The sequence below is a fragment of the Daphnia magna genome, linkage group LG3, assembly GCF_020631705.1.
Source record: "Daphnia magna isolate NIES linkage group LG3, ASM2063170v1.1, whole genome shotgun sequence".
Taxonomy (NCBI): Eukaryota; Metazoa; Arthropoda; class Branchiopoda; order Diplostraca; family Daphniidae; genus Daphnia; species Daphnia magna.
In genome coordinates, this window is record NC_059184.1 from 12,138,113 (window position 1) to 12,163,915 (window position 25,803).

The 25,803-nt window shown below is 42.4% G+C and overlaps 1 protein-coding gene and 1 long non-coding RNA gene across 7 annotated transcripts; both read left to right on the forward strand.

The window, feature by feature from the left end:
* Nucleotides 1-3,508: 3,508 nt before the first annotated feature.
* LOC123470740 lies at nt 3,509-4,284 on the forward strand. Its single transcript, XR_006644485.1, has 2 exons — nt 3,509-3,684; nt 3,902-4,284. It is a non-coding gene; the product is annotated as an uncharacterized LOC123470740 (long non-coding RNA).
* An 8,248-nt stretch (nt 4,285-12,532) lies between these two features.
* On the forward strand, nt 12,533-25,321 carry LOC116918898 (rho guanine nucleotide exchange factor 10-like protein). 6 transcript variants are annotated; one of them, XM_045171453.1, is made up of 15 exons: nt 12,533-12,690; nt 13,806-14,945; nt 18,365-18,487; nt 19,596-19,881; nt 19,942-20,503; nt 20,953-21,249; nt 21,323-21,415; nt 21,506-21,730; nt 21,828-21,992; nt 22,120-22,302; nt 22,362-22,548; nt 22,627-22,766; nt 22,828-23,132; nt 23,199-23,499; nt 23,568-25,321. In XM_045171453.1, the coding sequence occupies exons 2-15, from the start codon at nt 13,820-13,822 to the stop codon at nt 24,792-24,794; spliced, it is 5,220 nt and encodes a 1,739-aa protein (XP_045027388.1). In that variant the 5' UTR covers nt 12,533-12,690; nt 13,806-13,819; the 3' UTR covers nt 24,795-25,321. The 6 variants fall into 6 exon arrangements, with proteins under 6 accessions (XP_045027388.1, XP_045027390.1, XP_045027389.1 ...); XM_045171455.1 differs by having other exon boundaries at nt 12,555-12,690; nt 13,811-14,945; XM_045171454.1 differs by lacking the exon at nt 12,533-12,690 and adding an exon at nt 12,909-13,052.
* Nucleotides 25,322-25,803: the final 482 nt, after the last annotated feature.

Consider the following 25,803-nt stretch of genomic DNA (forward strand, 5'->3'; position numbering starts at 1 on the left):
AGAGTGGCAACGACCACAAGAGATGCCTCCCAGCAATTCAGAGGAAAACGCTGGAAAAGAACAAAAAGATAAAGAAGCCGAATCAGAAGATGTACCTGTTGTGGCCAATCCCCAAACAGTAGCAGACGACGAGGGAACACTTCCCGTACATCCCACAGCAGACGGCGTTACGGTAGTACCTCCTGTCCCGGCCGGAGAAACGCCGGCAACAAGACCCATCCGTAATAGAAGACCACCGGCTAGGTACCTAACTTGCTTGGTCCCATTCCTGATGCTCCTGGTAACAATTACTAGCCCGCCAATGGCCATGGCCCTTATCCCGCGGGAAAATACAATCTTCAAGGAACATGTAGATTTCGCTTTCAGTGAATCAGCATGGACAATTGTTACGGACCTCGATTTAGGACCGGCCGGAGCAGCAATGGCTTATTTGCAGCAGAAAATTCTCCAACAGCAAGCAGTGGCAGAAAAATGGAGGCTGACTGGATCTCGACCTCAGAAAATAGCAGCAAAAAGGATGTTCAGCAAGTTAAGAAGCTTCACAAAGGACCTGGAAAGCGTGACTGAACAATTAACGACCGTGAAAGAAGCCCTAAACACCAACCCGAGAAACCGACGTAGTCTCATCGACGGAGGCGGGTCAGCTCTAAAGTGGCTTTTTGGTGTTTCAACGCAGCAAGACCTAGAAGAATTAAATGGTCAAGTGCAACGGGTTAAGCTAAACCAAAAGGAAATGATACACATTATGGAAAAACAAGCTACCGTGCTGAACGAATCACTGTGGGAATCCAGAGCCAATGCTCAGTTGATCAAGGAACTCCGAGGACAGTTCGCAAACCTGCAAACGGTTACGGCGCAAATATTAGAATGGAATTCAAAATTGGAAGAACTTGACTTAGACCATTTTGAGTACCTCTTCCAGCTAGATGACACCTTTGAGGCAATGTACCAGATCCTACAATGGTTACACCAACTCGCTGACAGCCTCAATGTTGGATTCAGCCTATTAGCAAATGGACATTTAGCACCACAAATCATCGCTCCAGCAAGATTCAATGCAGTTATAAAAAATGTTAACAGACAGTTACCTAGAGGATGGTCCATTCCCAGCGATGAGTTTTGGGTCGCTTATCGAGAAGCTACAGTCACGGTAGCAGCACTGGAACATCAATTCAGAATATTTATCCAAGTTCCTATCTTCGATCACGCTCAACAATACAAACTATTTCAAATTATAAGCCTGCCAGGAGCTGCAGATAATGGAACGCATAGCGTGAGCTTCAGCAACTTACCCGGCTTTCTTGCAGTGGCCGCCGACCTCGAGACATTTCTGGAGCTGTCCAAAGATGATGTCCGGGAGTGCAGCAAGATCGGCCGGCCGTTGTGTAAATTCCATACGGGCATCAGCAAAAGGAACGCCCGCAAGTCTTGCGCCATAGCGGTCTTCATGAACGACGTCCCACGAATCAAGACGCAGTGCCGGAAGAAATTTGCAGACTGGCGAGGACCCGAAGCGGTGTACATTGGAGCGAACCAATGGGCATTCTCGACGACGAAATCACACGACATCGTCTTCTCATGCCCAGCCAATGTCGGACAACCGCCCCTACGAACAGTTAAATTACCAGCAGTTGGAATCTTTGAGGTACCTTTGGGATGTACAGCGAGAACGGAGGACTGGGTATTTCCAGCCAGCATGGAGGGAAATATCGAAGCGCCAAATTTACAAGCTGCGGTTCTACCATCGGTCAATGTCTTCTCCCAGGATACGACCAGCAACAGCAGTAGGCGGCACATCGTCATCGAGATTCCGCGGGGGAATACAAGCTCCATCGACATAATAAGCGAATTACTCCAACGTAACGACCGCGCCAGGTTGGCAGAGGAAATGACGGGAGAACAGATCCATAACCTCGTGGCCGAAGTGGACAAACACACTGATGCATCTTTTGCCCGATATCCCTATGAAATGATAATAGTAATGTTAGTACTAAGTATAGGAATAGTATTTTTGAGTTATAAATCTCACTTACTGAGTGAACGCTTAGCCGCTCACGAACAGCTCGATGTGGTCAGTCTACCACCCGGAGACCGCTGGAGGGAAGAACTAGAGATGCAAAACCTATAAAAAACTCGTCCTTTCAACCTATTAATTGTCTAGGGTATAATTAGCTTATTGCCTAGTAGAAAAAAACAAAAGTAGAAAAAGTTCTTTCAAAAAACAAAATGTATTAAAGAGTTCATGTAAAATACCAGGATACACAGAATTAGTTAGCGGCGTCTTCCGACCGCAAGGAATTCAGCGCCTCCAGCTCCTCCAAGCGAGCCTCCAGTCGGGATTCCACGCTAGAGTACAGGATCTCGGGGTAAAAATCCGAACGTCGCGAATGAGGATGGTAAACATCCTCACCCGACTCCATCCACCACAGAAGCCGCGCTTAGTTGTGGGAATAGAGATCACGATAACGGGCGTAGCCAGGATACGTGCTAGATGGGGAGAAAAAGACAATAAAAAGAAAAATTTCCAAAGCAAATAACAGACTTACCTGTAGTAAAAGTCACCTAGCTCCCAAACTTCTCCAGCAAAGGGAATGAAGTCCAAACAGGCATCCGTTTCCTTGGCATCGATTAGAAGCGCCTCGAAAAGCTTCTGGTCTAACACATCCAGTCGGCAGTGACGGCTCACAGGGTTGCAAAAAACAATTTCGGCGAACCGCACAACGGCAACGTCGAAATACCTCCGGTTCTCCAGAATTTCAGAAAAGGTGAACATCTTGGAGGACCTGTATTCAGCAAAGACCAAAAAACTACTATGCCGGCAGAAGGATGCACCCGAGTTTTATTCAGTTTCAATAACCTTCACGGATCAAATAATTACCTATCAGTTCCAATTTTTTTTTTCCTTCAATTTTTATCGGGGTTATAGTTAGCGTTAACAAGAGTGACCTTCCAGCCGTTATCACGGGTAGATTAGTACAGTCGGGTCGCCTGTCTTGAAGAAGGGGGACCTGTCGCGGGTGAAAAGGGGTAAACATTATCTCCTAACACAGATGATTCACCCGCTCGTTGGACTATGTTGCGAGCGTGGGAATGATTCATCTTAAGTTTATCTGTACTAAAGAAGATACGGAGACATGCGCTCCGGAAAAGGGCGTATATTGTATTTCGGTATAAATACCAGCGTAAAATTCAGTTAAAGTGTAGTTCCCTGGAGTCTTCAGACGCTCTCCGAGTTTGGTATGGTCATCCCTTATTGTTATTAGTTAAAAGTGAATAATTGTCTAGAATTTAAGTCATCACTTGTTGTATTCGTTAATTCTTGTCCAAATACAACTCGTGTGACAATATTGAATTTATTCAAACCGTTCCTGATATTTGTATCAGTAGCAGTGTTTCGGATTTTTTTTCTCAAAAAAAATCAAAATCCAATCAAATCCAAATCCTCCCGGATTTTTAAGGGATTTGGATTTGCCTTATTTTTCAATTGCTTGGATTTGGATCGGATTTGATCCCCACTAAAAAAAACCCGAATTTTTTCAAATCAAATCCAAATCCTTTATAAAGATTTGTTTCGGATTTTTTTCCTCTTTAGAATTTTTTTCGTGTACCCCCCAGCCACTGTTTAGTATTTACCTTTCTTGTCGTCTGCAGACTCTGCACTTGATCCTCTTACCTCCATCGTGTGTAAGACCAGACATATACTCTTTACCGTTTTATTAGATTGAAAAATTTCGTGATTTCGTCATCGTATATTAAAACTATTAGTATGTAAGGAATGCTACCAGTTAGCCGTTTTTTCCACTAGGCACTAGGCAGCCATATCTTTATTTTATGTCCACTAAAAAATAGTTATTGTGACTCTTGTACTTACATTTCTAATCTTTTTGGTATTTTTTGTTAGTTTCATGACTTGCGTCAAGTGGTCCAGATTCTCCTGACAATGATTGTCCTTCTGACTTGCGCTTTAGTCCCTTGGGTTATTGGAAAGTAAACGCCCATCGATTACCGTTGTTGGCTTTGATAGCAAGGGAGCTCTTCGGGGTGCCCACTTCGGGAGGAGAGATCGAACGGGTCTTTAGCACCGCCACGGACATTGCATCGGCTAAAAGAAATCGCATTAAGCCTCCTCTCTTCGCGAAAATGCTTTTCATAAAGCGAAATATGAAACTTATGAGTCCTGTGACTCCTGTCAAACACAAATGATGAATTGTGGCTAACTCTTTTTTTTTTGCTCTTTTCACCATTGTCAGTCAGAATACTCAGAAATAAAAAGATTTAATCCAACTTAAGAAATCTAAAGGAACCTGTTATTACAGTTTTAAAAAAATATGGATTTTGTAAGAAATCAAAAGTCGAACAGACTTTTTAGCAAAACTTCTATTAAAAAGTAAACTAATCCAATTAAGTCTTGGGTTTTTATTTGATATTAAATTAGGGATTAAAGTCAAAAAATTAAAAGGAAATTTAAAAAATTTTTACCTTGACACAGAAATATGTAGAAGAACTTGTATGTAACTATGTGTTAAATAATGCAATCATAAAATTAACAATTGATTGTGAATTGGATTGGATTTGGATCGGATTTGGATCGGATTTTCTCACATTTAAAATGATTTGGATTTGGATTTGGATTTGGATTGGATTTGGATTGGATTTTGCTGATTTTTTCGAGCTTAGGATTTGGAACGGATTTCAAAACACAAGCGATGATTTGGATTTGAGTCAAATCCGGCAAATTTAGAAAATCCGAAACACTGATCAGTAGCCTTTATCAATCCCCGTTTTTAATTTATGTGGCCAAGGTATATACCATATTAACGGCGATCTATCGGACATGCCAGCAAAAGTCGCAAAAATGTCATCACCGTTTACCAGCGAGAACATACGTACATTTGGATGTAAAAGAAATAGTTTGAAACTGTAAAACCAAAAAAACAAAAAATGAATACGTGAATGAATATGTGACCCTATTGAAGAAAAGACAACCATTTAAAACCTTGAAATGATACGGGCCGAAAATCAGCCATCCGCAAAACTTGAATCCAGCATAGATCAACATTACCCAAAGCAGAAACCGGAGTACCGAAGGGAAGGCTTTCTTCAGTGTCACAATTGTTACGTGTATGACCATGTTTGTATACTGTTCGGCAGATGGCAGGTCGATCAGTGGCCGGAGTTCACTTGTCTGTCAGAAATGACAGATAGTTAGTTCTCGGATCCGGCTACCAGCAGACTTAAAGAAGAAGCTTCGCGAAAGCCGGCTACTCTTCGCGTATTGTGGATTTTCTTCTGTGTCCTTAAATAAATTGTGCTCTGAAATTCAAGGTTGGTATTTTGTTCTCGGTTTATTCGGCTTGACAAGTGCAACACAATTAACATGTTATACGTTCGGAAGAAACCCAAATAGCGTAAAACTCCAAACCAAAAAAAGGAAGCGTAGATTGGGTTCTTGTTGTGACAGAGGCCAGAGTGCTGAGTCTATTTGGCCAAAAGACGAGAGTGCTGGGTCTAAGTGTGTCAGCGGACACAGTACTGCGTCTAGCTGTGCTAGAGGCCAAGGTGCTAGGTCTAGCATTGCCAGAGGCCATGGTGCTAGGTCTAGCAGTGCCAGAGGAAACGGTGCTAGGTCTAGCAGTGCCATAGGCCAGAGTACTAAGTCTAGTGGTGGTAGAGACTACAGTGCTTGGTCTGTTTGTGAAAGAGGCCACGGTGCTAGGTTTAGTTTTGTCAGAGGCCAGAGTGCTGGGTCTATGTGGGCGAGAGGCCACAGTGCTGGGTCTATATGAGCCAGATGCCATAGTGGTGGGTCTATTTTGGCTAGAGACCACAGTGCTGGGTCTGTTTGGGTCAGAGGAGGCTGGTGTCGTGGTTGGTAGTAAATTAACAGAAGTAAATAAAGCTCCTCCCATGGTTGTTGATCTGGAACTGAGTGGGTTAGGAGAAGTAAAGATAGCTCCTCCAACTGTAGTCGGTCTCTGTGTTAGTAGGCTGGGAGAAGTATAAACTATTCCTCAGACGGCATAGTTTATGAGGGTGACAGTCTGTTTACTCGACACTGCCGACGCCAGGATTTGTAGCGTTGCTGCTAACTAAGGTCTGTCTGGTCTGGGTAATCTGGTGGCTGATGTCGTCGGTCTTGTTGTTAGTTAAGTGCCAGAGGCCACAGTGTTGGGTCTAAATGAGCCAGATGCCATAGTGGAGGGTCTATTTTTGCTAGAGACCACAGTATTGGGTCTGTTTGGGTCAGAGGAGGCTGGTGTCGTGGTTGGTAGTAGATTAGTAGAAGTAAAAATAGCTCCTCCCATGGATGTTGATCTGGAACTGAGTGGGTTAGGAGAAGTAAAGATAGCTCCTCCATTCCTCCAACTGTTGTTGGTCTCTGTGTTAGTATGCTGGGAGAATACCCTTCAGGGCACTGGTACATGGCCAACGCCATACAGATTAAACCCACCATACATCCAATGGGAACCATTGTTGAACCTATTGCCAACAAAAGCTTCAGTTTCCTACTAAGGTGCATTTTATGTGAATGAATGTTTCGAGTTTACACAATTTGTTTCTTTTTGCTTTATAGATTGTAACATAGGCATGACAACTCAGGAACAAATTTTTCCCATTTCTTTAAAAAAATTAGTTGTTGAACATTAACGTTTTTGGCAGTTTCCAATTTGAGCTACAGTTGATGTTTTCACATATTTTTCATCTAAAATGTTTTTTAGAAAATCTAAAAAAAATTATGAAATCTTTGTTTTATTACGTCGATTCCTCTATGAACGCGACGAGTGGAGACGGAAGTTCGAACTGTAAAACGCAGTGTTGTTAAAATCAAATGAAAAAAGGATTTAAATCAAAATCAAATCATTTCACCAAAATAGCTAAAATCTAAATCTTAAATGAAATCAAATCATTTTCTAGAACTGATTTAAATCGCAATTTATATCATGAATCAAACTCATGAAAAAATGATTTAAATTGCGATTTAAATCGATTTCGAAATCAAAATCAAAATCACTTCAACTTTTTTTGCTTGAATATAACCATATGTTTGTTAGAAAAGCAATGGAAAATTTCTTCGTAATTTTCATCCACAAACTCGTAATTATTTTTTGTATTTTTTGTATTTTTCTGGCAATTGATTGATAGCAACGGAAAAATTAGTGTAGGGTAGAGTGGGTTCAAATGAAACACTTCGTGTATTTTTGGTCCCCTAGACTAAAGTACTGATTTAATTCAGCAAAAAAGTATATAATTGTGTATAAAATTATTTATTCTTTAACTCATTTTTCAAAATTTTTGTCAGACGCCAAGAGCTAGATTTTTGTTTCAATTGACCCCGCGTTTCAATAGCTCCAATCCTCCCTACAAAATCAGTACAGAACTTAAAGTATCAGGCGCGATTCCCAGAATGATCGTTATATTTTAGAAAGAATGATGAAGATTATGTAATCCATATTAATATTTATAAAAAACGGTGATTTTGATTTTTAAAAATGATTTATTTTCGCATAAATCAAATCAAAAATCACTAAATTTAAAAATGATTTAAATCTAAATAAAAATCATGTAAAAATGATTTAAATCGCGATTGAAATCATTTGTGATTTAAATCACAATAGATTTTGACAACACTGAATTTCAGTTTATTTCTGTATTACTGTCCTTCAAAGTTGGAATGTTTAAATAAAATCCAGTGAATTGCAGTGAACTATTTTTTCGTTGTTTTTGGGGGACAATCGATCCAACAACGGCAGCATTCCCCGTTTAATGAAAAAAAACCTAGTATTTCAAAGTTGAGATCCGATAATCGAGTTCTTTTTGCTGTGAAAATCAAGCCAGGAGTGCTGAAGACACGTTCGCATGCAGCCGACGATGCCAATGCACTATTATCAGAGTTGCCGCGATCGATTTAATGATCGAGATCGATTGATCGACTGATCGAGACTTTTGTGATCGACATCAATCGATTGATCAAACCGATTTATCAGGATCGAGATCGAGATCGAAAGGGGTTGAACGAAATCGATCTTGACTGTTTAGACACCTAGTGGCGGATGAAGAAAGTTTTTAAAACATTCATTTATCAGACGACATAAAACTTTTTTAAGAGTTCAGATAGTAGACGAACTTCACGTGTTGTTTTTTTTCTATTCCTAATTCTTGCTCATTTATACATTATTAATTTATATTTCCATTAGGAAGTATAATAGTGGTCATTTCATTTTTGGTCAATCGAAAAGATCGAAACGATCAAAAAAAATGTTGATCTTTATCGAGATCAATCGATCGCGAACTAGTGATCGAACGGCAACTCTGACTATTATAATATGCAATATTCCCTAATAAGGAAAAAAATTTGGGACATTTGTAATCAATAAAAAAATATAAAAAAAATATGTATTATCGACTTCAATTACTTCATCCATTATTTATTCAGAAATCAAATTGACTTACAAAGCCTTTTCCCAAATCAAGCAGACTAAGCAAGCAGTCTGACTAGAATTCTCGAAAAATCTTTTCACTCTAGTGACAAATTTAAAGAAGTTATATTTTTGGTTCACAGATGGCGCTGCAATCAGTGATCAAAATTGATCACACCCTCAGCTGTGTCTCCGCGAGACGGTCTCGAAGGTTCGAGACCGTCACCCGTACATCCCAGTGGGACTATCCCGGCCCTCTGATTGGCTCTCTCCCTCTCCTCACCCTGTAGTCCCTCCACTTCTGCTTGTGGTGTGTGGCCTGTGGGGCTGTGGCGTGTGTGGAGTAGTCGGGCTACCGCCTTCATTTGTTTGTTTTTCATGTTTATTTATTTATGATTATTTATGTTTATATTTATTTTTTCCAACTTACTATTTTGTTAATAAACTATTTGTATCTTCATTATATCGTTTTAAATTTTATAGCAAAGGAATAAATTAAATATTGGTGTGTTTTCATTATAACTATTGTGAATTGTCATCCACGGGCAATTGGGTTGGTGCGGGTCGGAGAAAAAAGGTTCAAAACCCGATTTTGGGAGAATCGGGAAAACTATATGTCCAAAAGTTTTAATACTTATAGGAATGGATAAATCTTGATAAGGTCTATCCAATTCTGCAAAAATTTTGCAAAGGGTGTACTAATTAGGAAAGTAAACCGCTTCGCCATTTTACGGGTAGGTTGGTGCAGTTTAGCGGGTCAAAGGACCCCCCCTCATAAAAATACGTCATATTTCAATAATTTATAGACCATTTTCACCTTGCGAAAAGCAGTATTCATGTAGTCCGGCAACCCTGCAAGCCGCCATTTGTAGTCTTACTTAGCCTTGTTTAGGTGGATTTAACATAGGCTAACGACTTTGAGGAATGATTTCTCCCATTAATTTTGCTACCCGGAGCAAAATTATTGTGGCACGTTGTACGTCAGGATATTGCCAACATTTCAAGGGCCAAATTTTCAAGAATTCGCTACAACTAGTACTTCAAATCACAAACTTAAAATAATAGGATGAATGTGAATGTCACATTGATCTGTTCCAATGTTCTTGATTCCCTTTCAAGCCTTCTGGAATGTCGACTAATGTTTCTCTGTAAAACCCTGTCAAAAATGGAATTTCTGATGTGTAGTGAAGGTGCCCAGTCTGGGTGAGAGTTATCGAAAGAATTCTTACATGGCCTACCTGTTATGAAAATGATATTTAAAACACTGTGATTGATGCAAATGATTATAAACTACATTGATTTACAAACCAGATGCGAAATGACGAGAGCAAACACGAGTGTTGTTGTTTAAGTCACATTCCTTCACGTTAAGCTTTTGAAGCCAAACAATTCTACGATCCCTTTTTTTTTCTTGCAAAGCAGTTTTTAAACTTTCATTAAATTTTGGAATATGAAATAAAGGTACTCCTTCGGAACCACAACCAGAAACACAACACCTCCAAGACATGTCGAAGAAGAACAAAAACACTGTCAGATGCGGACGATAGATGAAAGAGATCACTCAAACAAAATGTAGGACTACAAAAAAATTAATAATAAATAAAGTACAGTCTATATCGTGGTCAAATAAAAATTACAAGATTACCCGATAACGAAGGAATTTCGTAATCCAATTATGAATGGAATGGAAGATAATTTCAATGGAAAAAATTAAAACTAAAACTACAACGGGCGAAACTCCGTAAGCCGCCATGCAAGAACTGTTACTAGTTCGTGTCCAATTTTTTTTTTTCACAATTTTATTGAACTGGCAGCTTCGGACGTTAGCCAACTATATTAGTGTTGCAAAACCTCGTAATTTTCACGGCCCAAATCACCTACAGCCCGGTGCACCGCACGACCCGCACCGAAAAAGGTGATTGGGAACAGATCTACGTGCGTTATTCTTCTGCAGTGCGGAGTCTTCCAGTGCCCTGGGGTTGAAACTGTAACGGAAGTGAAACTGTTCATACGTTACGTTGTTTTAGTCACACGCTAACTCTAACTGTCACAAGTTAGAAAATACGGATATGGTAGTTCAACATCTGAACTTTGAACTACATTTCATATTTTTCCTGTTTGGTAACTGCATAAACGTGAATGTGCCAAGCAGTACCTAAAAATATTTCTATGGTCAGTCTAAATATAAGGCTAAATGAGGTACGCAATCAAAGTGATAGAGATCTTTTATCCGATCCTGATCGGGCCAAAGAAACGGTGCACCGAAAAACCTAACAACCCACAAGTTTTGGTCGATCAACGACCCAAACAACGCGGGGTCGTGAGCTTATTTTCACTGCGGTTGGATTCCGAGAAATATTGCTAACTTTGGACAAATGTAGTTTCCCTTCCATATTAGCAGTCTTTTTGCAGAACATATCCATCTGGTGTTTGGCTTAAAAATGCTCTTAAAGTCTTCCTTCCTGAAATAACGAACTGTTGCCCATATTTTACGTGGATGGGGGATATTGGTAGGGCTCGGCCCCGATCGTCTTCGATCGGGGCGAACCGCGGTTTGCCGGCCAAAAACCACCAAACCGTCGGTTCGGTTTAGCCGTTTTTTACTTCGGTGCGGTTCTCGGTTTGGAATTCGGTCAAACCGGTGCGAACCGCCGCCATTTTGAAATTTTTTTGAAAATTTGACGGAAATTTCAAATCAACCAATCAAATCGCCTTGAGCGTAAAGTGGCACCAATGGTTGCCAGGTGGGTCCTGAGTTGAACTTCGAACTTTGACTAATTGACTTAATTGAGTCAGGTCAGGCTGTCAGGCATTGCTGTAATGGCCTAAATTATCAAACATGGCTAGAGATATGTTAAGTATTCCAGCCACTAGTGCAGGCAGTGAGAGGGCGTTCAGCACTGGAAAAGATTGTTTTGGAATTGCTAGGATGAGCCTTAATCCCGAGACTGTTGAAGCCCTCATCTGCTTGCGCTCCTGGTTTAAAGCCGGTTTGATCAACGAAATTGATTCACGTTCCCACAATCTGACTGAATTCGATATTGAAAACATTGACGAATGATGATTCAGAAAATTGTTGTAATGATGTGGGCAAAAATACAACTGGTTTTTCACATAATTTACGACTTATACTGTTGTATAAACTGTGTAAAACTTGTTGTGTAAACTTGTGTAAACTGCCGCGGTTCTTACGGGTCACGCGTCTTACGGTGTTTTCCTAAACCGGGGTTTTTTACACCGCGGTACCTTTCCTAAAACCGCGGCGTGACCCGTAAGAACCGCGGTGTGACCCAACAAACCGCGGTAAAACCGCGGAAACCGCGATGCGATCGGTTCCCAAAAATTGATAAACCGAACCGCACCGGTTTGGCCTTTTAAAAAAAAGGAACCGCGCGGTTCGGCCAAAATCGTACCCGATCGTCGCGGGGCCGAGCCCTAGATATTGGCGTACGCTCGTCCTTTAGTCGTGTCATGTTATAATGCCAACAGCAAAATATTTACCAGAAGAAGTCACTCGTGCAAAATGGCTTGAGCTGTACGTAGCAAATTCTATTTTGTTTTAACGAGACGACTCGAACGGAAATATTTTAATAGTATACGTACAACTTTAACTTCGTTTAGTTCTGAAACTACCCTAGGCAATGCCATCTCTGGAGTTGCCACGCGTAGCTGAATTCACTTCATGGCAATAGAAAGGACCGCATCTCTGCAACGCAAACGACTTCTAGAGTATCCCAACCGTGATCTCTGCTGGTGCGCCAGCATGATTCCCCCCACCGGCCACCACTCCGGCGATGTTGTCCGACCGTGAAGAGAGTAGGGCTTTGACAACCGGGCTCCCAGAGCGAGTATTTAGCATGTCATGGCGCGAGGGTACATTATATACCTGATTTCCGACTTTTTCCTTGTGCCAAATGAAAAGGACTGCTGAGGTGGCACAATGCGATTTCAATCATTTATTCTGAATTTTTATCTATGCGATATAATGTATTTCATATTTCTTAAATCTGTCTCGTTTTATGTTTTGCTGGTTTAGTCGCTCAACACCGTAAATGTTTACGTTTTACCTCGATAGATGGCTTTTTGGGTTTATCCTTGAGCCCAGCAGACACTTTACAAGATTTTGGATTCAGTCTGTTGTAGTCGTGAGGTTGTGAGCAGTTCATGACGGCTTCAGCCTTGGTACGAGATTGTAGCTTAATTATATTGTATGTTTTTGCAATGGATTTGTTATAAAAGTGCCGTTTCGTTTGATGCTGCATAAGCAAAGCAGGTAAAGTTCTCTCTCGTAATCAGTAGTAAGATGCCTTAAACCCATATCGAACAACGATGTTAGACATTGTACGTGCTTTGTGACAGTGGCAGCATTCCTCAAGTTAAATATTTCTGTTTTTAACCAGGAAGTGAACGTCCAGTAGTGAAATATTAATAGTAAACCCCTTTGATAGCGAAATCCATTGTATCACCTGTTTGATCGTTTTTGTGCTTTCTTCATCACTCCTCAAGTGCAAACTCTGTTTCTATTCTCCACTTGTTTAACAATCAAAACTTTTGCTAGAGAAATATTATTTCACGGTTGATTAGTGAGTCAACACGCGTGAGCGAAGGTAGTCTTTTGTGATTTCATAAAATCAGGTAGGAAGGCCCACTTGTTCATCACTGTATTTGTAAAGGAAAAGAAAACTAAGGATATTTGCTAAAGGAAAAGGATTGTGTCGGTGTAACGCAGTTTAGGCGAGTAAAGATGCATGCGTGACGTTCGCGTTGTTAAAACAAAAACATGGGCTTTTTAATGATATCGACAGATTGATATGCAAACTCATGTCCCGGGCTTTCAAATTACTTTCAAGTCTGTTATTTGTTATTTTCCCTCTCTGTCCTCTCTTTTCTTTCTCTCTCCCGTCTCACACACACATCAGTGGCCTATTTATCAAGTCTGGCGGTGATTTCTCATGGCCAAGTCAAAACATATGCCGCTTCAAGTCTTCATCTATTTCCTTTGTGCAACTTGCCTTTGAAAATGGTGTAGGGATTTGTATAATAGCTGCTCTTCGCTCTAAAGTATTTTTACTTGTCCCGATTTCTTTTTTCTGTCTTTTTTCATTTTTTGTGTGATTATCTTGTGATTATTTTTTATAAAACCAGCCTCATGTGGTGCCATCATTTTCAGGGTTTTTTTTTTTTTTGTTTTCGTTATTGAGAATGCTTTCGCACTCCCTGTGCCCTAGGGGGAAAGGTAGAAAAAGTCTGATGATGTCATTGAAGAATAGTTTTTGTACAAACCTTCGTTGAGCTGAACTGAAAAAAAAAAAGTTGATCTCTCGTATTTACTTATTGGTATAGCTAGCTCAACCATATTCTATATTTTTGGATGATCTATTTTGACAGTGAAGGCGACCGGCATGGACACTTTAGGCGAAGTGATCATCGGCAACAAGATCTATTCTGCCCGCTATGCTCAACCGCCAAGATCCGTCTTGGAACAGGAAGCCAGTGGAGCTGAGACGGGGATTCAGAGTACGAGCGATGCCATTTGCACGGACACTATTGTTGCTGATGGTGACGCAACTGGCGCCGTCTCGACGGCCGTAAATGATTGTTCCTGGCTCCAACAGGATCGTCGTATAGGCTCACTCCTAACGACAGATCTTGATGAATTGCCTGTCGTTCAAGAACCGGACTACATAAATCTCCGCGTCGGAGCTGAGTCCGTTTCCGTCGATGAAGGAAAAATGACTCCGGCCGTGTACGGCAAAGGTCCGACAGGAGGCCACAATGTATTTACCAATTCGTACGGACGCGAGGAGAATATTTACGAAGAAATCAACGAACTGCAACGGCGCTTGGCCTTGGATAAGCAATCGGTCGCCATGCCAACGCATACGCCACAACATTTGCCGCGTTTCCAACAAGCGACGACGAGTTTGGTGGACGAAGTGATGGATGAGGTGGCTCGCGTTCGACTTGGCCACAATACAGTTCTCAATCAACTGAATCTCGATCTGGAGCATTTCCTCAAACCACAAACACCCGAGCCGTCACCGTCGCCACCTCCGCTGGATCAGCAAGAGAATCTCGCACAAGATTTAGGCGCGGCCGATGAGTTTGCCAAGAATCGATCGCGTAGCATCGGGGAAGTAGTTAGTGATAAAGTGACACCGGTGTTTTCGACTCCACCGACAGGCAGATTGCCACGGACATTCATCTCTCATAATCGTTCGAATTCGTCCGTTTCGTTCACGATGTCGCAATTCATCGGTGCTGGGGAACGATCTTTAGTGCGTTGTGAATCTCTCGATTTCGGTGTACACGACGGTGGACTTCAAAGACGGCCGAGTGTCATTTCACGCGGATCTAATTCCACCTCGTCATCTGTGGCATCCAGCAGTCGTTCGGATACGCGCCAGAGCATCCGCAACCTTCACCAAGGCCTCCAGCATGGAATCCAAGGCCTCGCTGACTGGACGGAGAAGTGCGGGCAGATGCTGGCCAAGCGGAGTAAGAAGGTGATTGCCTTCGTCAATAAAGGTAAAAAAATATATATAATATAAATAAAAAGTAAATAAATAAATATTTTGTGTGGGCTGTAAAAAACGTATTGACGGCCCTTTTGTTCGGGCTAAGTCATCTGAATAATTCATTAGCGTTGCACAGTGGAAAGCTGACCTCAAAAACCAAATTTCTTTGGGTTGGCTACGAATTGAAAAACCAAAAGAAGTCAAATTGCCTCTACTCAAATGTCTTTTTAAGCGTGATTTTGAAATCGTAGAGAGTTTCGATTAACAAAGCTATGAGTTGGACATAGTAAAACAAAAATTTAATGAAGAACGTTGGGGTAATAACGTTTAATACCCTGGGCATGAGTCGACTGAACAAATTACCTGCTACTGTTTAGTGCTAAATCGGCTTGCTCTTATGTTGCGCATGATTTCGACCGTACGAAAGCAAGCGAGAATGCAAATTTTTAATGGAGTACAAAGAGCGAGAGTTATTTTTCTGTTGGTGTTTATGGATTTCCTTTGTGTACCGGTTGTCTAACAAGGTCACTGTGGAATTCTCTGCTCCCCGTTCTGGTTTTCTCGGATTCGGATATCTCAGACTCGCGAAAAGTTACTTTCCTAAGTTCACTTCGTTCTCTTTTTTACGGATACACCCAGTTACTCGTTTTCCTTTCACAGTTGGTACATCACGCAATATTTGTACCATTTTCGTTTTAGCTGCTTGAAAGTTTTTACAATCTGTTTTTGTCGAACCCCTAGAGCACTTTTCGGTGTAGTTGTAATAGTAGTAGTAGTTTTGTTTCGTGTACTGGTTCCCCCAGTTCGCTATTGCCCATTTGCAACGCCCTGAACACAGGTTTTTCTGACGTGTTTTTGTTTTTTTTCTCGTTTTGTTTTGTTTTGTTTTGTTTTGTTTGTGGTGTTGTGTTGAGTTTATATGTATATTTTTTTTTATCGCGTTAGTGAGAATAAGGGGAATGAGAGTGAAAGTTAGTTTTCTGACCGCTAGATGCCAGATAGGGTTAGGCATGGTTCTTGGTACTCGTCTAATGATGCTTCATTCATTATATTACATTATTATGTGAATGACCGTGTATTGCTGGGAAACAATGCTATAATAACACGCCATCCTGAGGCTGTAACACGGTAAACTCGAAGGGCTTGGTAACCTGCAGTTATTAAGTTTGCCCGCACACAAGGTTATAACTAGGTGAATGCGACACTCCAAACCTTACCGACTAGGCTAAACACTTGATTTAGAAGTGAGACACTTGTCCTTTTTTTTTTTTTTTCTTATCGTGTCTCACTCCATTGTGTTTTTTGTTTTTTCCCGTCAAGTCTTTGTCTAGCCAATCGTATTCCTGATTGTCGGGAACTGGAAAGCAGTTCTTTGTATTGAAAAAAAAAAAAAAGAAGCCCTTTGTACTGTATTCAGTATTTTTAAAGACATTGACTCCGGCTATTTTCCCATCGAGTTGACCGTTCCAATCTAATGAGAGAATCCGGTGCATAAAACAAAAAAAAGAAAAACAATGATAGGAATGTAAGGGTGGAAAATAGGTGGTTATTTCCATCGACGTCGAACGACGCCACCCTTCCCCCCCTCGTTACTGTCTAGTCTGCAGGCGAAAGACCTCCACCATTACCATTTTTTTTCCCAACACACACACACACACACACACACGCGACGACGTAGCTTTGTAGTCTCTCCTCGCCCATTGTTGGAGGTTGTGTTATGCCAATGAAGTGGCTGGTTCCTATAGTTTTGATTACGACCACAGAAAAGTGAGGACCTCTAGTGAATGGATTGGCCTCTCTCAGATGACGGCAACAAGCAGCCGAATATCTGACGAAGCACAAAAGTTTTTTTTTTTTTTTCTCCGACCCCATCGTGGGCTTCCTCGCCCGTTAGCCTCAGTAACCATTGGGAAGCGCTCGTGAGCGCCACTCCCCTTATCCTCTCTCGCTTCTTTTACTGCCGCCACTATTTAGCCCTGACAAACTTCACATGCAAGCCAAAGTGCGACAGTCGTGGACCTCGGCTCGTTTGGGTGCTGAAATCAACGGAAGGAGGCGCTGTGCGTGGGAGAGTGCACCGTAATTGTGGGGCAGGTGCCGTGTGTTTGCCGGGCGGAAGTGTTTCTTGGGCAACAACGAAAAAGAGGGGACGTTTTGAGAACGAAACAAACAAAAAAAAAACGTGTCGTTTTTGAATTCATGGAACAATCAGTGGGAGAATGGCGAACTAGAAGCGAATGAGACTGTTCTTGTTTTTACTGTGGAATACGAGACGATCGCTTGGAGCGAATGTGAGCTAGACCTTTTGACCTCACCAGCTTTTTTTTATTTTTTATTTTTTTTTTTTTTGGTTGGCCAGTAGTCGTGGAACAAATGTGGTGCTAACGGACATGGAATCGTCATCTGTTTATTCGGATCTTATGGCCGCCACTCGGCAAAGCATGCGTATGAGGAGGCGTTCGGCTGGCGCTGGCTCGTTTGGCGGGTCGGGACGTTGGAGTGTTGATTCGCATAGGAAAATCAATCGAAAAAAAGCGGACAAAAATCAGGAAGAGACACACGAGCACGTGGTCCTACTCCTCTGTAAGTTTTCAAGATAAACATTTTTCGTCGTTTTGGGTTTTTTTTTGTTTTTGCCCTTGTTTTTTACGTCGGATCCGGCTCATCGTCTGGCCGGCGGTTACTAGCACGAAGTTGAACGAGTAAGCAGAAAAAGGGAAAGAAAACGCCCATGTATACAGAGTGTTTTTGGCGGTTTTCCACTTTTACTTTCGATACTGGTTGTCGTTCACACCTGCGGTCATTTTTCACGATCACGCACTGGCGGCCTGGAGTGAGGCAATCCTCTGTGAAATTTTTTTATTTATTTTTTTGTGGTTTGGTTGTTGTTGTCTACCGAAAGGCTCGCCCCACCTAGCTTTAGTTTGATGGATCGAATCCTTGGCGGAAAGTGGGGCTAGCGGTGATGAACTGTATGTTCCATGTGGTCTTGTTCTCTCGTTTCAACAAGATGTCGTCCATCATGACTGTGATCTTTTTTCACCCCCTCGACGTTACTCATCTCAATGGGAGAGCAAACAAACGAAAAGGAGGACTACCCCCTTAGGGTAACAGGTGTTGCGTACAACGGAAGGAACCACCACACGTTAGTCGTATAAGAGAGATAAAGAGATAGGTGGAACTCTGACTCGAGTCTATACGGCGAAGGTAGATAAAAGGGAAAGTTTTTTTTTTTTTCTTTAAAAATATGTATAACAAAAAAATTTGTTAGGTTTTTACATATATTTCCGTCATATTTACTTATCTTGTCGAGGTTTGATGTTCTTGAAGTCTTTTACGGTCTACTAACATTTTTATTTTTGGTCCTTCTTTTTTTTTTTTTTCCCTCTCTCTTTTTCTTTGTCTACGTCTTGGGGGTGATGTTGACAGATCGACGGTCAGCCTGTGACGCCGAACCCACTGCCGATTCTTCCGCTATCGCCGCCTCAGCTACCAACGACTGCCTGGTCCCTTCACCCACTCTTGGTTCGTCTTCGACAAATGGAAGCGATGGTAAATATTGACATTGTTTTTTTATTTTCTCTCTAGTCACTGCTTTCAAGTTTATTCTATCACGTAAATACCGTAAAAATACAGAGAGGTTCCTCTATTATCTTGTACAAAAAAACGAAGAAGAATTTACTAGTCAAAATAACGTCCCACCCATATAGACTGGCTCCACGTGATGCAACCGGATATTGATGTCATAAAAAAAAAATCTCCCCCCCCCCCATATTTTTTCCTCCCCACTCCTTTGTTTAGTTGTTCACTTGGAAAACAAAAGCCTCGTGTTAAAAAGACAGAAATAGGCCTTTTCGTTTAGTTTTTTTTTTTTCTTGGGCATGAAGATGGCAATGTCGCACGTAACCTGACTGGTTTCTGTTGATGTTTGATTGACAAAAGCCGCACGTCATCTTCTTCTTTGTGCTTCATTGTTTGATAATGCGGGTGCCCACCCATTTCGGAGGAATGGGGGGGAGTCACCCGACACTCGAGGTTGATGAATGCCCATGTCTGACTTGATTTTTTTCTCTCTCTCTCTCTCTCTCTCTCTGTTTGATCATTTTCTACTTGCCCCTTTTTTAAGTCTTCCATTTTGCTCTGCTCTGAAATTCAACAGAAACACACTTGTGGAGTGCTAGATGTGGCATCCACGTCCGAAATGTAGGCACGTAACCCAAGTGGAGGAGAAAGGCGTAGTCGACATACCCAATTGCCAGTTGATATCCGGTTGTAGTGCACAGCGACTGAATTCCTCATTTTAGTTTTTGAAGTTTCTGTTTTAATGGTTTACACACCTCCCCCTTCCATAGTTTCATACGATTACTATACATTTTTGAAGAAAATAAAATCGTGGCCATGGCCATGCCCGTAAAATTCGTTCCAGATCGTTAGTTGGCTTTCGTCAGGTGAACGGGGTCGGTTTGTTTAGAATATAGCTGAGAGTAAGCCATGGGAAGAAAACAAATAGGCTAGACGCGTGTTTAAAATTTAAAAAAGCCATTAGCAAAGAGTCAGTTAATTTCCCGACCGTTCAATTTCTTAATACCGCAATGCAAACGCATTGCTAAAGGCACTTTTTCATGCATTGATACATTTCGGTTGCTTCCCATTGAAATAGTGGTGGACTGCGACAACAGGATTTATGAAGACATCGACCACAACTCGTTCGGCAGCAATTCTATGGCCGGTTCGGAAGCGTTGCCAGATAGTTTGGCTGTTTCGTCTTGTACCACGACCGCCACCGCCGATTCCGGTTTCTCGCCTGGGCAGACAAGTGGACGCCAGAATCATCAAGTTCCATGTGGCTCTGATGATAGCTGGGGATCTGGCGAATTTGAAACATTCTCTTCAGATGAGCCTGTCGGCGAAGATGACGACGATCCCGACAAAATTCCTTCGCCAATGTAACTGATTTATGAATTCTAAAAACAACGACAAGGTGGTTCATTTTCGTTTATAATTAGGAGATCGGGAACTTTGCGGGCGTTGCTGACGGGTAAATCTATTCGTGATAAATTACGTGGAGCGCGTAGTCGCAGTCGCGAGGAAGATCAATCAAATGCTGGAGCTGTCGAGACGCCGATCGCTGGACGCGGTGTCAGTTCGCCACCGTCCGGCGAACGACGATTTTCTCGCCTGTTTTCGTTGAGACGTTCCTCGGCCAGTCTCCCGTCTCCTGGTAGCTTCAGCTTCATCAGTGACAACACCGTCTCGCCCATCTCGTCCAGTCCGTGTTTATCCGCCAGCAATAATCTAGCAGCCGATTTAACTACGAAAACGTCTAGCCCATCCGGCCGACCGCTGCCTTTGCCGCAGTTGCTGGAAGAAGACGAAATCATGGCTGGATTGGGTTTAGGCAACGGTAGCTCTACTTTAGGCTCGCTGTTCCAGCGACGTCATCAGCCTCCGACGTTGCCTCCGATTCCAGCCAATCTCGACGCGGAACAACTGAAGCGGCGCTACATTGTGGCCACCATTATACACAGCGAAAATTCTTACGTCGCCTCGCTTCAGCGTCTTGTCAACGTGAGTTGTGTTTCCTCTTGTTATCTCGATTTGTGTGTGTGTGTGTGTGTGTGTGTGTGTCTGAAAAAGCGTCTCCCTGTTATCGACCTTGTTTACTTTCACGTTGACACACAAGTTACAAACTGCTTTGCAAGGGAAAAAGGAAGTGAGCAGTTAAGGCCCTCCCCCTCTATCATTTTATTTTCTCAGCTGCTCTCACCCCTATGATCTGTTGAGCAACCATTTTCTTTCTCTTTGAACAAGTCAGCATATTTAATATTTAGGTAGGGGTTATATGGAAGGATGAGGGAAGGGGGGGGCTGGTCAAATAAAGAGTGAGGATGGTCTTCCGGGTGTTCAGTGATTCAAGTTTGATTATATTTTGTTTTAATAGTATTTCGTTTTGTGTCAACTGCCTACAAGAAAACCTGTGTTTTAATAAGCAAAAATGTTTTGTTATCTTTCTGAAGGAATATAAGAAACCGCTGGAAGAGAGCAATCCGCCTATACTTGGTGCAAATAAGATATCGACGCTGTTCCATCGCCTGCCGGAGATCTTGCAGTGTCACACATTGTTCCGGCTAGCGTTATCCGAATGCGCCCGTACGTGGGACAAAGAAGAGAAAATCGGCGATGTCTTTGTGGCAAACTTCTCCAAAGCTGTCGTCTTGGATATTTATAGCGATTTCATTAATAATTTCTCCCAATCGCTGGAAGTGGCCAAACAAGAATCCAAACGCAAATCCGCCCTCGCTGATTTCCTCAAGGTTTCGATCTATTTTCTTTGATTTGATCGTTTTATTTCATTTTTCAATTACTACTATTTTTCTCTTTCTATAGGTCAAACAGATATCCTCTCATGATCGGTTGTCGTTCTTCGGTCTCATGGTCAAACCCGTACAAAGATTTCCTCAGTTCATTCTCTTACTTCAGGTATCAATCGTTTCGAACCACTTTCCATACAGTGTCGATGTCGATTCAAATGATTCCAAAATTTAATTACATTATTTTCGGATGGAATAGGACCTTTTGAAGCACACGCCACAAGGCCATCAAGACCGCATGTCCTTACAATTAGCCCTAACGCAACTGGAAAGTTTGGCAGAGTTGCTCAACGAACGAAAGCGTGAAACGGAGCAGTATCAGGCTTTCCGTGACACACTGCGTCACGTTTCGGGGAAATTCTCACTACGCCCACTGGCTGATAATAATCGATACCTCCTCCGCCAGGATAACGTGAATCTTGTGGTACCTTTTTGATTTTATTTTATTTTTTTTTTCTCTTTCCATTAAAATGGAAACAAACACTTTTAAATTTCCAATTTTTCTTTTGGGAAATGTCTAGGAGTTCAACCAAAGTGGGATGATATCCAAGACGAAAGAGCGACGTTTGCTGTTGTTAAACGATTTGCTCGTCTGCGTCACTGTGGCCTCTAAATCAGGAGACGATTATCGCAACTCTTCCGAAAGACTCACGCTCAAGTGGGCATTCCCCATCACCGACGTTGAGGTCAGTCCTGATTATTATTATTATCAATTTATGAACGTATTAATTTTTTTTTTTTGCTTGTTTTTGTTTTGTTTTGTGTTGCACGTGCAAATTTCTCTTAATTGTTTTCTGTTTTAACCAACCCTAGGTAGAAGACACGAGCACATCACCCACACTCAGCCGCCTACTTTCATCCGGCTCCAATTTACGTTCATCAGAAGCCGTTAGTGGTGTGGACAATCTCTGCCAAGAGATGAATCAACTGATGCACGATTACGACGTCATCACGCGTATCGATTCGTTGATTGGTTCGCTTCACGGCCAGTATGAGGTAGTAGCACTTTCAAAAACGTTGTCTTCTCATTAAATCAATCATTTGGGTTTTGTTAGACTTTGGATAGGGTCGCAGCAAGAGCCGCTTTGAATCGCATCCAGCAACAGCTGCAACAAAAGGACGAAGAAATGGCTTGGATCGATTCCTGCTGCCTACAGCTGATTGTTCGCAATCGGTCCGGTAAAGAGGAAAAGTTCACGTTCCAAACAGAGTCCCCTGACATTCGGAAAGATTGGGTGATCGGTAAACCCTCTAAAAATCATCCCGCCTTTCCTGAAAATAGAATTATCTTTATTATTATTGTTTGTTTTTTTCCTGAAGAACTGCGTCTGGCGCAGTTGGCTTTAGATCCCAAAAATTCTCCCTCGTGGGATGTACTCGAGCAAGAAAGACGGCCTTCCACAAAGATGCCTCTCTTTGTCAAATCGCTGCCCGTCTATAAATCGCACCATGAAACCGAGGTAAATAAATTTCTTTCATTTTGCCTCTAAATTTTGATTAATGGATTTTTGATGGATTCAGGTGCGTTGCGGCTGCTTCTATACAACTCTAGTTAGGAAATCAGTTCCTAGTGTCCGCTGCTTGGGACCGCGCCTGCACAGTTTTCTGTGGATAGTCACCAGTGACGGTATCAGCAGCCACGTGACGTTGTTAACGAGCCAACAGCCAGTCGGCCCATCTTTGAAAGCAGCTGGTGCTTTTAGTTTGGTGGAAGTCAAAGTGACGTCGGTCGAGTTCTCGCCTGGAACGCAAGCGCTGTATGATAACCTCGAAACGACGGACCAAATCCGTGGCGACTTAGTTTGGTTGGGAACGGAAAGCCGAAGGTAGATTTAGTTTTATCTGATTCTTCGCTGCGTCCGTCGTTCATCTTTGGTCGGTTTTATTTCCAGGATATTGCTTTACTCCGCACACGAACCAGGCAAAACGGGACAAGTGGGATCGTTGAGTCTCCCGGCGCCTGTTGTTCAACTACGATATCACTGTGATCAAATGTTTGTTGCCCTGGCCAACGGAACTGTGGCCATTTTCAAGCGCAACAATAGTGAAGGTATCTGGGAGCTCAACTCACCAGCCACGCTGGTCACGCTGGGAGACGAGCCAGTTGTATCACTTCTTCCCATCAGTTCCGCCTTGTACGCCGCATGTGGTCGGAGTGTCTTTGTCCTTGACGGGATCACGGGGGAAACACTGGTATTGAATTTTGTCGTCCTATCTGGTTTCGTACGCTAAACTGTTGTTATTATATTTGGTTTGTGCAGCGCAATTTCAGTGTGCAACAAGATCACAGCGGAACGATCCATGACATGGCTCATTCGGGTGTTGGTCTTTGGATATCATTGCGGCACAGTAGCACCATCTGTCTGTACCATACGGAAACTTTTCGACATTTGCAAGACATCAACGTGGCGTCCAATGTTAACCGGCTCTCCAAGCAGACGTCACAGAATGTCTACGTGACAGCCCTAATGGCCTGTAAAGGTCTTTTGTGGGTAGGGACCAACGTTGGTATAGCCCTCAGTATCCCTCTTCCACGACTGGAAGGTGTGCCGATCATCAGTGGCCGGGCCAACGTATCTCATCACGCTCATAGCGGGCCAATCACGGTTTTCCTGACGCTGCAAATGCGAAGCAAAAATCCCGTTCCAACTCCTTATGCTTCCATGCCCGTTCAGCAACATCAGATGGCTTCTAGTCTACCACCCAGCGGAACCATCCACGAAGAAAGCGAAAATGAGTCGACGTCGCCTCGTAGCAAGCCCATGGTCACCGTTAGCCAATTGGCCAGTCAGTTCAACACGGTGCCTAAAGCTCGTTCACCTGCGCTGGACAGTCCGTTAATCTTGAGGCGCAGGAGTAAAGAATCCTCCCCGTTGATGGCCAAACGTTTGTCACGAACGTTACCGAGAGGTCACGTTTCAACGGCCACCGAGTGCGACATCTTTGGCCTCTATGGTGAACTGATGAACATTAAGGACTATGAAGAGTCGGATGGAGGCGGTTTGATGGGAGGTGGAGGAGGCGCTGGCGCTGGCAACGTCAGCAGCATGTACGAAACGCTCCGTCGAAGTGATCCGGACCTGGCAGCAATTCCGGCTAAAGTCAGTACGCTGGACAGGCGGTTACACATGAAAGCAGCTCGCCCGCGCTCGCTGGATCTTTCCAATTGGTCGGTAGACTCGCGCTCGTCCCTCTATACCACATCTTCCGGATCGGAGGATTCTTCCAGCCACACAATGACACCTAGCGCCACAATGTTGACAATGAGTAGTGGTCAAGCGTCGACGTTGAAACGCGGCCATCAGCGCGGTGTAGATCCTGCGAAATCGACGATGGATGCTCCTCGAACTGTTTTGACGCTCTCTGGAGGCCGCGGTTACGTCTACACGTATCAGAGAAATCAACAGGACGGCGAAAGGAAGCACTCGGTTCCTAGTCCGGCCAACACCAACGATGCCCACATCATTTTATGGGAAATGAAACTGTGAAAGTGCGATCTTTTTGTTTCTCACTTAAAACTTGACAAAATGCAACTGAAATGGCAACTGAAAACATGTTCCTTTGTTAATTTTTTTTTCTTGTCTTTTTTTTTTTCAAAATTTGTGTGCCTTCTGCCTTTGTTCTTTTCAGAGCTACCGCGAACTATGTTTTTTCCTCCCTTTTTTTCAGTTTTCGATAGTTTTCTATCCAGAAATACTCTATATTTTTGTATTCGTTTAGTTTATCGCAGAGCTGCAATGGTTCGACACCGCAGAAGAAGACTATGCTTTCAGTTCTACGTTCCAATGTTGTTTTTTGTGTGTTTTCCTGTACATCATTTGTTGGCCCTGTAATTCTTCCCTTCGCAAAGCGCATTAAACAAAACCCCCCAAAAAAATTTAAAGAAAAAAAAAAATTCACAGTGAAAAAAGAAAATTAACTGAAATTGAAATCAGACAAAATTAAATATATGATATAGATAATTTTTTTTTCTGGTTTCTTTTTTTGTATAAAATAAATTCGGTTTAAACCATAACATGTTTTTTCGTAATGGAGTTTGTTTTGATGTCGTTTTGCCTGTCTTGACGCTACTTGGTTATCACGTGCCAACGGCCAGTTGCGGGTTTTTATTTTTCTTAAAATCATATCCTGTATAAAAACTTTTTTTTTTTTTGTTACTTTATTTTAATTACTTGAGAAAGGATTTGGAATCGAATGTTGGCGTTTCGATCAAAGAGAGCGCGGCTGTAAGGCATTTGTCGTTCACAAAGGACAGATCACCCCTGAATAGGTCAGTGGCATGTCAGGTAATGGGCACGTTGTGTTTTCTACCAGGGTAGCGTGGCAGAAAAGTTTTGACAATCCCGAAATTGCGAGCTGCTTATCAAGAACAATTGTTATATGCGTGACAAGGAGAAAAAATTACGTTAGCAAGGTACGATGACAGTCGAACAAGATCGTGGTGAACTGAGGGAAAGGATTTGCATAGTTGTGTAGAAACCCTTTTAGAAAGGCTAT

Excerpts from the sequence above, each read along its gene's own strand:
- LOC116918898 (XM_045171453.1), top strand. The coding sequence starts at position 13,820 with ATGGACACTTTAGGCGAAGTGATCATCGGCAACAAGATCTATTCTGCC. Across the intron at positions 14,946-18,364 it reads GATTGCCTTCGTCAATAAAG|ATCGACGGTCAGCCTGTGAC; the intron begins GTAAAAAAATAT and ends TGATGTTGACAG. Across the intron at positions 22,767-22,827 it reads AATCGCACCATGAAACCGAG|GTGCGTTGCGGCTGCTTCTA; the intron begins GTAAATAAATTT and ends TGATGGATTCAG.